The 14,100-nt window shown below is 41.0% G+C and overlaps 1 protein-coding gene across 4 annotated transcripts in view; it reads left to right on the top strand.

The window, feature by feature from the left end:
• LOC130921704 (coiled-coil domain-containing protein 102A-like) overlaps positions 1-14,100 on the top strand; it is an 88,655-nt gene that overhangs the window by 36,760 nt on the left and 37,795 nt on the right. For 2 of the 4 annotated variants that reach the window (XM_057845920.1, XM_057845936.1), the window contains exons 5-7: positions 1,213-1,451; positions 1,724-1,832; positions 5,177-5,293. In XM_057845920.1, coding sequence (XP_057701903.1) covers positions 1,213-1,451; positions 1,724-1,832; positions 5,177-5,293 — 465 coding nt within the window. The remainder of the gene's footprint in view (positions 1-1,212; positions 1,452-1,723; positions 1,833-5,176; positions 5,294-14,100) is intronic. The other 2 variants (XM_057845927.1, XM_057845942.1) reach the window with 1 other exon arrangement.

Below are 14,100 nucleotides of genomic sequence, written 5' to 3'. Positions count from 1 at the left end.
AGTTATTGTTGTGTTCTGATGTTTGCGAGCAGATCCCTTTGATATTAGCATTTTGTCGTATTGCAATTGCTAATGGTTCGATAAATAGAGCGAATAATAGGGGTGAGAGTGGACAGCCTTGTCGAGTTCCCCTTTGAAGACAGAAACTTTGTGAAATGACCCCGTTTGTGTTGACAGTGGCTTTTGGGGCGTTGTAGAATATTTTTATCCAACACCACTCGGGTTCTGATCGGAGTAGCCGTTCCTCCCAATCACGCCCCTCCAGGTCTCACTGTCATTGCCCACGTGAGCGCTGAAGTCCCTCAGGAGAACGAGGGAGTCCCCAGAGGGGGCGCTCTCCAGCACACCCTCCAAGGACTACAAAAAGGGTGGGTACTCTGAGCTGCTGTTCGGTGCATAAGCGCAAACAACAGTCAGAACCCGTCCCCCCACCCGAAGGCGGAGTGAGGCTACCCTCTCGTCTACCGGGGTAAACCCCGACGTACAGGCGCCAAGCCGGGGGACAATAAGTATGCCCACACCTGCTCGGCGTCTCTCACCGTGGGCAACTCCAGATTGGAAGCGAGTCCAACCCCTGTCGAGAGGATTGGTACCAGAACCCAAGCTGTGTGTGGGGGAGAGTCCAACTATATCTAGTCGGAACTTCTCTGCCTCACACACCAAATCAGGCTCCTTCCCTGCCAGAGAGGTGACATTCCATGTCCCAAGAGTTAGCTTCTGCAGGTGGGGGTCGGACCGCTAAGGCCCCCCCCGCCTTTGGCTGCCAGCCAACTCCCTACGCACCCGACCCATATATAAACTTGTTAATTAGATTGTTCAATCCATTGAAATCCAGATTTTTTTTTTCTCAGTTTTGCGATGGGAAAGAACCACTTTTATACTGATATACTCCATAGGCGCATCGCTTCACCATTTAGCAAGTCCGCAGCTTGTTGAACCATTTCGTCTTCTTCCTTACAGTTTTATAGCAGTTGGCGATCTCCAAACCACCAAATTAGTCAATTAGGCAATGAGGCATCCAGGAGTTTTGTTGGAGCTTGCTCCCTTTACAGCGGTTTCAAGGATGTACAGTACGATTGCGTTTCTGGCAGTTTAATCCACAGTTGAAATTGTCTGTGAACTCCATCGGGAATCACTGAAATTGGCGGGCATTTGGTTTTTCACGTAGTGTGTTTTCATGACGTTGTTTACCACTGTTACTTTTCCCAACAGCAGATGGTGCTTCTTCAGTCAGTGCTCCATTTACAAACTCCAGTGGACAACGATCAAGGGGCCTGGGATAACCAGAGAGGAAATAGTGACATTATTCCATCAAGCACCTTCGTGAGCCGACAAGAACGCAAAAGGCAGCTGTGGGGAATCAACAGCACCACAGAGGATGACCTAAGCAAACTCCATGTGTTACAGCTTCGTCTGGACGAGTCCCAAAAAGTCCTGCTGAAGGAGAGAGAGTATGTCACAGTATCACAACCAATCGACACCACTTGAACCTTGGTTTACATGAAGTAAAAAGAAAATTTGTAGTCAGGTGTGAGTTGTGTATACTTTTTATTTGCTGGTGGATTTGAATTGTTTAGCAAAATCCACTGGAGGTTTAAAACCCCAGCTGTTGTGTTGACCCCCCCACCCCCTATGCATTCTTATAGTTAACAATCTAAAGATTCTGGTGACGTGAACTGGGCTTTTGTGAAATCTGATTTTTTGGTTTTTCTTTTATTCACAGGGACAAGCGTTCATTGATTAAGAACATTGAGAAATTGGAGACAGATCTCAACCAGTGGAAACTAAAATATGAGGATCTTAACAAAAGCAAACAGGAAGCCCTTAAACAGGTAAGATACAAATGGTTTCATTATTATACCACTTTGCATTGCTCCTGATCCAATCTAGTTTTTACTTGATGTTCCACTTGATGTTCCAACACCTACAAGAGGAAAAACCCAAACTCACTAGTTAACACAAACCAAGCTAGTTAACACAAAACTGAATAACTTATTTTCTATTATTAAGTTAGCAGGTCAGCAGCAACCCACACTCTAGTATGCTTGTCACTTGTCCAGTCAAGTCCATGACAATGGGGATGTTGATTTTTTTTTTTTTTTTTTACTCTAAACGCCACTCAAATCGATTAGAAATTAAACGAACAAGATGTTCTATTTCTGCAGACTTTCAGCTTTATTTTAGAGTATTTCCAGTATTTGCCTTCTAATTTTTTTTTTGCATATTTATTTTATACAAAGGAAAATCAAACAAATATTAATGTCACCCAGAGACGACCAAAGGAAAAACAAAATGCATTTTCTAAATGGAGATATCATTGATCAAGTTAGAAAATTCCAAACCTGTCTGGCCCTGTTTGAAAAAGTAATTGTCTCCTTTAAACTAGCTGTACCGCCCTCGGCAGCAATAACTGAAATCAAGTGTTTGCAATAATTGATGATGAGTCTTTCGTATTGTTGTGGAACAATTTTGCCTACCATGCTTTGAAGAATTGTTTTAAGTTTGCCATATTGTAGGATTTTCTAGCATGAAATGCCTTGTTCAGGTCACTCGACATCATCTTAATTGGTTTTTAAACCCATGCTTTGACCTGGACATTCCAAAACATTCATTTTGTTTTTTTGAGCCATTCAGAGGTGGCTGATGTGTTTCAAATCGATGTCCTACTAAATGATCCAAGAGCACACAAACTGATGGCTGAAAGTTTTTTAACTTCAAATTCATTATTCCATCAATCACAGCAAGTTTTTCTGGTAAGGTTCTGACCATCATACTGCCATTAAGCCTGTCGCGATATGCAATAATTCCATTTATCGCACGGTAAATGAAAATGAAGGCGGTAATTTTCCTGCTGCGATTTATCGCCTAACGTGCGTGCGTGCGCGCACGCATGGCAGATGTGCGGCAGTTGTGCTGTTAAACGTTCGGCTTCCTTGTTACCAACAGCGCAATATGTTGTGACGAGGATTTACTCTGTTTATTGACTTCTTTCTGGGTATGTTCGTTTTTACACATTTGAGTTTGCGTGACCATCATTCAATGGGGAGAGGTGGGGCCGAGTGCACTGTCGGCGTACAGCATTGAGCGAGCAGCAAAATGGACAGAAAATGCTGATTTCCAAGCCAAACACCACAGCCTCGGTGTCGGAATATTTTGATTTTAAACCAAATGAAAATGGCGAGACAACTAAAAAGGATGAACAAGTCTGCTAAATGTGTTTAGAGGTTGTTTCAACAAAGAGGGCCAACACAACAAATCTACATCCCCATTTGAAACACTATCACCCTGTTTAGTTTTCAATGCTTGGTAAGAAAACTGCATCGCAACAAGCGGAGCCTTCCTCATCACGGCAATCGACAATTACAGAAGTAATCGCATGATTTGAGAAATACAAACAAGATGACGCAAAATGGCGTTCCCTCACGGAAAGTGTAGTCCGCTACATTGCTGAAGAAATGAGACAGTTTTACCTCTGTTTAATGTTGTTTGACGCTTAAGGCTAGGTTCATACTGCAGGTCTTAATGCCCGAATCCGATTTTTTCGTGTTTTTCCGACTCAAGTGAAGCATTAACTTGACGGTCTGAACGTAACAAGTCGCACAGAAGTGGACCATTTCAAATCCGATCTGGGCCACATTTTTCCAGAATGTGGCTGGCGGTCTGAACTTTCAAGTGTCCCGAATCGGAATTCATGCAACAATGACGTCAGCAAAGTAAAAGCGGCAAGCAGGACGGGAGTGATGTAGCTGTGCATTAGCTTCTAGCTTGAACTCTGCTTTTATGCAGAAGCGGGCTTGACCACAGTCATATAAAAAATAAATGATGAAAAGGATAAGCCTGACAATTTTCGATTTTCATTCTATGCGCCGAATGAGCAATATTACAGTATCGCTTAAATGGCCCAGACGGGGCAAATTGACACACCCACGTCACGTCACGCACACAAGTCAAGGCTTATGTGCGTGCGTGTATGCGTTCTATCAGTCCATATAAACTTAGAATAAAAGACTAAACGGGCATTATTAATGTCTGTTATTTGTGTCATCTTTCTGGAAATCAAAATATGATCACCCTGGAATGACATACAGCTAGCATGTGTAATTTGTTTTGATGCTTCTGTGCATGCGGGTCACATTGCTGAGTGCATCTCTGACTGCAAATTAGTGCGCATGCGTGATACTTGAACGGGCTGCATGGACAAAGGCAGTCTGCACAGGCACGCCAAAAAAACAGACATGACAAAAAATCAGACTTGTGCATTACAGCCTGCAGAATGAACCTAGCCTTAGTGAAGCCAAATTTTTGTAATTGCTACTTAATGTAGTTTTCTCTTGTTGTTGAAGTGCAATTGTTTGTGTTACTACAACCTCTGTGCCTAAATGCTTAAGTTCTTAAAGTGCAATTTTATTTTTTCTTGAAAAAGACATTATATTTATTCTGTGTTTCTTTGCGGTATTGATATTGAGTAAACGTTTACTGCGTTTAAATGGGTGTACTTAATATTACTTAGTAGGATTAATATATACTGTATTCTTACTGTGTTATTGTAAGTTGGTTAAAAAAATTGGGGGGGGGCAATAATATCGCATATCGCAATTTATGAGAGAATTTATCGGCCACTAAAATTTGTTATCGCGACAGGCCAAACTAACATTATCATGTTTTACTGTTGGTATAACCAGTGTTGTGCATGAACACATTCAATAAACAATCGTTCCTACTTGCTTACTTAGTGGCAAATTCTAGGGAAAACATAAACAACACAGACACTGAATTTCATCCCTCGGCTTCTGCTGCAACGGTATTAAATCCAATCAGTTTTTGGTTGAATGACACGCTAGTACTCCCGGTAACACGTCACTATTCATAATGGTGCTTTTGTCAGAGGTCTAATTACCAATAAATACAAGAATACCAGTTCCATTGGCAGCCCATAAATGCCAACACCATCAAACAGCTGAGCAAGCAATTGTCCCATATTTTTGCCAATGCGGGAGTCATTATCAAAAGGCACTTCATGTTTGAAAGCCCTAGAGCAGAGGTGCCAAACATAAGGCTCACAGGCAGGAAACGACCTGCCTGAAAGGCATGTTTTAGTCCGTCAGTCCATCCATCCAATCAATATCTTTATTTAACAGTAAATCTTTTTTTTTTTCATAATTTGTATTGCCACCAGCTAAATCTGTTGAGGGAAATGCATCAAGATGAACTTGGCCGTATATCTGAAGACCTGGAGGACGAACTGGGAGCCCGTACTAGCATGGACAAGAAACTAGCTGAATTACGAACTGAGGTATCATGTCTTTTTTACATTTTATTAAAAATATATAAATTGCATGAAATTCTCTGTTGAACACTGTGGATTGAACATTATTTGAAGCCAAAGCTGCTTATGGTAATTGTGAGTAGAGAGGGAGTGATCAGGATATTTGATAAGGAGGATCATATAGTACTCTATTTAGTAGAGATCTCCTAATCCGTGGCGATCGCGCCATTTTTCAGAAAATCGGAATCTGTTGAAAAGGATCGGGTTTTTAATTTGAAAATGTATTTCTTTTTCTGCTTCATTAATCATACAGCCTCCCTCCTGTTAGCTAAGCAGTGCGACGAAACTTTTTTTTTTTTCTTCAATTCAATTCAGTAAACTTTATTAATCCCTTGGGAGGGTTCCCTCAGGGAAATTAGTTTTCCAGCGCCCAAAACCCCACAGCATCAAAGATAAAAAGTTTAAAGTGCAAGATAGTAAAAAAAAGTAAAAAGAATTAAAACAATAAAATGGTAATTTAAAAATGGAATGAATACAATTCAATACAATATGCTATCACTAATGAAGTACAATATAAGAAATAATAGAAATAATACACACCAGGCAGACAATGGCAGGAGCAGGAGAACCGAGTTACAAATAGCAGCAGAGGTGCTATACTGCTAATAGTGCATTACTATTTGGGACCGTGTGCTTTGGTCAGATGAGACCTCTCCAAGAGGAGAGTACAGAGGACAGGACCCAGGTCTCTGGGTGATTTAGAGAGAGATTCTGCAAAGAGGAATGGCTGAAGATCCCTCTTTCTGTCTTTTCCCATCTTGTGAAACATTATAGGAGAAGATTAGGTGCTGTTTTGTTGGCAAAAGGGGGTTGTACAAAGTATTACCACCAGGGGTGCTAATAATTGTGACACACATTATTTGATGTCAAATAATTATTTCTTTATGTGGGATTTTTTCCCCACTGAATAAATGCACTTGTATTGAAGGTTGGATTTTTCTCTTTTTTTCCATTATGGTCCCATATTATTTGAATAAAACAAAAAATATTAGAAGCTATAAAACACATCTTAACCAGGGATGCCAATAATTATATATACCTAAAAATGCCATTACGCTTAATAACACACATCACTTAAAAGTTCTGTGTTTTTCCCACGTGTTTCAATTGAATTTCCATTTGTGTCAAGCTATTTTTAAGTTCTACTTAAGTTTTAAGTTAATCTAAACTGTAAGTCCTGATAAGATTTTGAGTTTTTGCAGTGTTTAAAATAAATTTGTTGAAACATATCAGGTTATAATATGGCGGGGATATTTGCATGCGTTCCTGAATGCTCCGCGTGACGTGCGGAGGTGTGGGAGAGTGAGAAACGTGTCTTCCTGTTGTTGTTGTCCTTCTGGCAGGTGCGCATCCGTCAGCTGCGCAGACAGCAGTCGTGTGTTGGTTGTTCCACAAGTTCCCAAAGAATAAATAATTGCAACCTAACGAAGCGGGTGACTCTTTGTCAACGTTACAGTATGATACCTGCTGTATTGGAGCACATTAGGGACCAGTGCTACTTGTTTTATCTAGCAATGACTACAGAGCTAAAATTGACAGCATTAATTAGTTTTTATTTTACACCCTCATCACTCTACAGCGCTATGTTTTCACAGATTAAATAAAGCCTGTATATAAGACACGTTACCCACGCATCGACAGTGGTCAAAATTAAAAGAAACCTAGCCCTCCGCAGGGCTAATGTTACGTGAGCGAGTGACAGTAATGTTAATCATTTTTATCCTCCTCTCTATTAGCGCTGAGAGGTCTACTGCTTTAAGATGGCGGCTGTTTACTAACTCCGCTGACTCCGTCGTTTCCCATCTAGTTCAACATACACGTGATATGTATGAGACGATTCAGACGCTACCTGCTACCACTGTAGTATGCTCTGCGTAGCATCATGCGGGCTAGTTTTTAGCAACGTCGGCGTAGTTTGTAGCAGCTGTCGGCTGCAGTAGGGTATTTTTTTTTATTCCTTCTTCCTCTACACACGTGACATCAGCGCGTTGTCCCACATTAAAAAGTAGCCTGGGCAAAACGTGATGCTAAGAGCAAAATTAAACGATTCTTCGGGGTGAATAAAATTATTCGTATCAGTTTTTAAACTCGAGTTACTCGAGTTGCTCGAGGATTCGTTTCAGCTCTAAAAATAACATTTGTTTCTAGCCCCGTCGTGTTAAGAGCAGGGAAAATATAACTTACCCACTGAATCAGTGAGAGGCCTGAGCTTGTTTCGTTGAGGCGAGATTGTCCCATCTAGGAGTGATGGGAGAGTGAGAGAAGCCCGCTTCACAAAGATACGAATGGAAATTGTAGCGCTGTTTTCAGTGCTCTCGTTGCGATGTCAGGATATTCCGGAATGACTTTAATCCAGAACCTTGGTAGAGTTGTTGTCTCAAATGTGCATTTTAGATCTCCGTCATTTGCGATCTCTACAAGCTGATCCTCCTGTTGCACAGACATGCTCGAATCACTCAGTTTATTCACAAACGGGTCACGAATCCACTCCTTCGCAGTGCGTGGGTCTTTAGTGATTGGGAAGTAGCTAGATTTTTTTTTCTTCGAGGTTGTAGGCTCATCTTCTGCCTCGTCAGGTGGCCTTTTCCCTGTAAAAAATCTGGCCAAAGACGTCTGTTTTTCAGTCATTCTAGTGGGGGGGTAGGGCTTATTATTGTTATGGGAACAAATGTGATGCGCCCGACCTACGTCATATGTTATTATCGAGGACAAGCACACATAGATATACAAAATAAGATGTACTGCTAGCAGTCCAATCAATGGATTTTATATGACGACATTCTATCCTGTAGTATTATATCTAGAGGAGACAATTCAATTTTATTTGTATAGCCCTATATCACAACAAGGTTGTCTCAAAGGGCTTTGCAGAGGCAATATGATACACAGTCAGAAACAGCAGATGAAATAAAAAGATGAAATAAATAAAGGTCAAGTCCTGGGCATCCCCCATCCTTAGACCCTCCATGTCGGCAAGGAAAAACTCCAAAACTCTTTGGGAGAATTGAGAAACCATGGGGAGTACTACAGTCAGAACAGAATAGACAGGACAAATAGACAGGATGCACCAGGACTGCTAATGGGTATTAGCAGACGAAGTTACAGTTTGTAAAGATGCAATAGGGAACAAGAAGATGTCCATCTAGCCAGATGAGACGGGGGGGGGGGGGGGGGGGGGGGGCAACGAGGACGTCCATCCAGCCAGGGTCCCGATAGTCAGGAGGCTGCAGCTGAAAAATAGGGGAGGGGGGAAAGGGGACTCCGGGTGACTAGTGATGAAGAGACTAGTCAACTAGATATTAAAATTAGAAAATACAAATAAAGTAAGCAAGAGGTAGGTAGAGTAAGAAAAAGGAGATAGGACTCAGTGGCTGTACTTCCCCCAGCATTATAGCTTTTAGTGCAGCTTAGACTGAATTGTTAGTCTAGTCGGATTTCAACTAGCCTGACCATAAGCTTTGTCGAATAGGAACGTTTTTAGTCTAATCTTAAATGTACAGACTGTCTCGGCCTCTAATACTAGCTAAGAGCTGATTCCATAAAACAGGAGCTTGATGGCTAAAGAATCTAGCTCCGACTGTACTTTTAGAAACCCTGGGAACTACCAGTAGACCTGCATTCTGAGAACGGAGTATTCTGTTGGGGCGGTATGGAACCAGAACATCGGTGAGATAAGAAGGCCCCAACCCATTAATGGTCTTAAATGTAAGAAGGAGGATTTTAAATTTAATTCTAAACTCAACTGGAAGCCAGTGAAGGGCCTGGAGCACAGGGGTGATGTGCGCTTTTCTATTAGTTCCTGTTAAAAGTCTTGCTGCTGCGTTCTGGACTAGCTGAAGACCTTTTAGAGAACTTTTAGGACAAGCTGCAAGTAGGGAGTTACAGTAATCCAATCTAGATGTGACGAACGCGTAGATGCATAGATTAAATATTTCTAATTTTGGCTATGTTGCGCAGGTGAAAAAAGGCCGTTCTGCAGGTTTGTTTAATATGAGCTTTAAATGATAAGTCTGGGTCAAATAGAACTCCTAGGTTTTTAACTGTGGTGCTGGAGGCTATACTTGCATTGTCCAGAGTGACTATCTGGGCAGTTAATGAATCTCTTACACTTTTTGGGCCTATTATAAGGACTTCTGTCTTTTCAGGGTTAAGTAGAAGAAAATTAGTGCTTATCCCAGTCAGATATCTCAGACGCAGGTACTTAGTTTATCCACTTGCCTGATCTGCTCAGGTTTAATTGATAAATACAGTCGTGTGTTGTCAGCGTAACAATAAAGGTTAATGCTATGTTTTCTGATGATATTGCCCAAAGAAAGCATATACAGCGTAAACAAGATGGGCCCGAGGACCGACCCTTGTGGCACACCATAACTGACTCTAGAGTACGGTGATAATTGCCGGTTTACATTGACAAACTGGTACCTATTAGATAAATATTATTTAAACCAGCAGAGGGCTGCTCCTCTAATGCCTATGTCACATTCTAGTCTCTACAATAACATATTATGGTCGATTGTGTCAAAGGCTGCACTCAGGTCCAACAGAACTAGGATTGAGAAAAATCCATCATGAGCGGCTAGTAACAAGTCGTTAGTTACTTTGACTAATGCAGTTTCAGTGCTATGATGAGCTCGAAAGCCAGACTGAAAATGTTCAAATAAACTATTGTCCTATAGGTGCTGACAGAGTTAACTACCACTCTTTCAAGGACTTTGGAGAGAAAGGGTAGATTAGAGATGGGTCTATAATTGGCCAAGATGTCAGGATCAAGAGTAGGTTTTTTCAAGAGTGGTTTAATTACTGCATATTTAAAGGACTGAGCCACATTGCCAGTAACTAATGAGGTATTTATTATATTTAGGATAATATCAATAGTTAGATGCAGGGTCTCTTTAAAAAGTTTGTTTGGGATCGGGTCTAGGAGGCACGTTGATAATTTGGAGGACGTAATGATTGAAGATACATCGATTTGGTCTACAGTGGTGAATTTATTTAATATTATAGAGGGGTTTATAGACCCTACTCACCGACATCACAGAATGACGTGTCGCTGTATCCGGCCGCCATGTTGTCCGTCTCTGTTTAGCCCTATTCTCAATGGTTTCAATTAGTCGTTCAATTTATAGAGCAATTCATGGAAGCGCCAGTGCTTTCAGACTAGAGCTGGGCGGTAAACCGAAAATTTACCGTCACCGAAATTCTTCACGATGACCGACGTAATTTTGACCATGTCGGTAAATTCGGTAAATTAATAAAACAAGAAAATAGTCTTTTCATCCCGCTTTGACTCTGTGTTGTTCGCCTATGTTCATTCCCCTTTAAGAAAGCAGTGAATGCACTTACGTAGGAAGTCACGTGATCATCAGGAAGCCAATCAAACAGAAGCCCGGTAAGCTAACGCTAGCAGCTAATGCTACAAGCAAAACGTGATGGAGTGTGGCTTAAGGGAGGTTCGCCAAACTTTCACCCGACCTTTAATAGACTCTTGGTGACATCCAGACGGGCTTTCACCCGCTGTCCTCCCTTGTTCTCAGGATTTCCAGAGAGGGTGCTTTCAGTGCTTTCTACTGGTAGCCAGGCCACAGGCTAACGCTAGCAGCTAACGCTAGCGGCCGCTAGCAGCTAACGCTACAAATAAACGTGATGGAGTCGGATAGCGGCTCTAACCTTGTCGAAACGGCTGAATTTAATGAGTGGATTGGGCACGGACTGCATCTAGCAATTACTATGTCGCGTTATTTTGTATCTGACTGTGTGATTTCTCTGATAGCTTTTGTGATGGTAAAGCATTCAGCACAAAGCACAATCCAACGGTGAAACTTCTAATATGACCGAGAAATGGCCCCAGCTATTTTTCTGTATGTGCTTAATTCTGTGTCATTATTGCTATCATAAAATCTTAAGTGTTTCATTTGCAGAAGATCAATATAGCTTTAATGTGTGTCTGTCTGTCTGTCTGTTTGGGGGTTCATGTATGCATGTATTTATTAAAAAATGCACTGGGGGAAAAAAAAACCCTGAAACCATAAAGTACACACTTGTATTGAATAATTATGTCACAGCAGCTATTAACAATAAATTGTCTTTTTGAAGTGTACTGTTCAAGCTGCAAGTCATTTGTGTTACAATGACATGTTTGCACAGGCATATTGATTTTGACAATGTACATTGTTCAAGCCATATACGCTGTTATAAATGCTCATACTTGAATTCTTATTGTTTACAATACATTTTTATAAACCTAATGTCTAGACTGCATGTATAATTGTTAAATATATCAAATTGAATGCTGGTAACTAAATCAACAAGAAACTTAATCTGTATTTCATGCATTGATTAAGATTTTCAAATTATATAACAGTCCGCTTGGGCGACTTTATCGTCATTTATCGTTATCGAGGTAAATCTGCTCCATTTATCGTGATACGTGTTTAAGGCCATATCGCCCACCCCTATTTCAGACGCTGTAAACTCATTGGATGCGTTGCATAAAAGGCGTTATGTGGAAAAGCTTCAGTCTATCCATTCGCCAGATCCATATTTGATGCCTAAATCGATATTTTTTGACCCGCTGTGTTCGTCCTCTCTGCCTGACATCTGCTACCCTGATATCTACAACTATCTTTTCCACAGAAACTCAGGCTATTCTCATGAAACTTTGAAAAACATTAAGAGCAGCACTCTAAGCAACATTACCCTGTGTGATTTCTAAAATGGCGACAATCAAAAAAAAAAAAAAAGTTGACTGTGATGGCCGACGCTTCAAGGATAGGTGGATATTGGACTATTTCTTCAATAAAACACGCAACAACTGTGTCTGCCTCATTTGCAAAGAGACAGTCGCTGTTTTCAAAGAGTTCGATGTGACGCGATAATATTACCGAACAAGACACGCTGACATGTACGACATTGCAGGGAAGATACGCAGCGAGAAATTATAGCAACTAGGAAGCTAGTTTAATTTCACAGCAGCAGTATTTCGCAAGAGTGTCAAAAGAGAACGCCACAAAGACGAGATTGTTAAAATTATGAATTAAAAAATAAATAAATAAAGCAAATGTGACACACAGAAGGGCTTGCTAAAATTTGTTTAATTTATTGTTCTATGTAAAACAGCCAAGGTAGCCCCCCGCATTTTCACCACACCAAATCTGGCCCCCTTTGCAAAAGGTTTGGATACACCTGTTTAACTGATGATCCGTAGACGAGGCCAACTTCTTTCACTTGGTACCATCTAAATATTATTCAAAATGTAATGATGGTGGAAGAAATAAACATCTTGAATTTGAAACTATGTTGTCGGCGATTAGCCTCGCAATGATCTTAATTGCGGTTGTCAGCCCAAAACCATCTAAATATATATTAAATGCATCTTACCAGATATAAAATGACTATTACATAGTCTGTGGTAATCGTTTGGAGCCCAGTTTTCTCGTCGAATTGCAGCAGTCCATCTCGCTCTCCTCTCCGGGTCTCTCGGAATATGGTAGAACTTCAAGTCTCTCCGTCTATCTTCTCTGTTATTGCAACCAACCGCCACACACGGCTTCACCGTTTTGATTATTAATGTTAACGAGCAGAAAAACACGCCATAATAGGAGGAATTTACGTAGGGGTAATGCTAAAATCCGACGAGTAGACGGACAACATGTCACGGAGGCGTGGTTGTGACGTCATGTGAGTAGGGTCTATAGGAGATTTTGAATTTTCAGTCTGCGCTTTATCAGACCTAATAGTTGGAAGTAATTCATTTATTTTATTTCTAATAGTTGAGATTTTATTGTTAAAAATTTTTAGGAAGTCATCACAGCGAAGAGTGGTTGGAATAGAAGGTTCTACTGAGCTGTTACAGGGATGTTGGTGTGTTAATGGGCACAGGCAAACCAATGCAAAAACTACGTGTGGAACCTTGGCAATATACTATATCGCAATGTTAATTTATTTCAATACCGTTCGGGCCTAATTTAGAGTCTATATATATATATATATATATATATATATATATATATATACCCCAATCACGTGACGTCACAACTCCGCCCCCCTGACTGGTGCCGCCATATTGTCCGTCAGCTCATCGGGTTTACATATTACCGCTACGTGCATTCCTCCTATTACTGCGTGTTTTTCTGCTTGTCTAAGGAATCACCGCCTAGTAAACGAACCCAGAGACCTTCCTGACAATCGTTAACATTGATTAATCAAAATGGTGAAGGGATGTGTGGCGGTTGGTTGCAGTAACAGAGAAGATAAATGGTCATTTTAGTAGCTGCTGTGTGCCCAATGTTAAAAGGGCAAATCTCGAAAGCAGCACGGCTCGTTTATCTCGGTCCATGATGCGTTTGTGTCGACAGCCGTTAGACAGCGGCGAAAACATCAATATGATGCCAACACGATCGCAGACACCATCAGACGGAAACTAGGAAGCTCATCGCCATTATCGCGCAGCAAGAAGGTGAGCGCAAAACAGGTGTTGTGCCGAAAAATAGCCGCAATGCATGAAATGTCTCCCCTGACGGGAGCGCCCACACGGAAACGACTTTCTTGTACCGTGAACATGTATTATTTTGCTCTGCTTGAACTAATAAATGTCATACCTCTGTGATTGTCATTGGGATATGGTCGTGAAAACCTGTAGACTAATACATTTCTGTTCAAAGATGGTTATGTGTCCCAGTCCACGATTTGTTACTAAAATACATTACTAATATTTTGTGTAATTTAATTATTTAAAACTGATCTTACAGCCGTAAATCCATTACTATAATGCATCC

Source organism: Corythoichthys intestinalis, chromosome 1 (assembly GCF_030265065.1).
Source record: "Corythoichthys intestinalis isolate RoL2023-P3 chromosome 1, ASM3026506v1, whole genome shotgun sequence".
NCBI classification, from domain to species: Eukaryota; Metazoa; Chordata; class Actinopteri; order Syngnathiformes; family Syngnathidae; genus Corythoichthys; species Corythoichthys intestinalis.
This window is presented reverse-complemented; position numbering and strand designations above follow the sequence as displayed.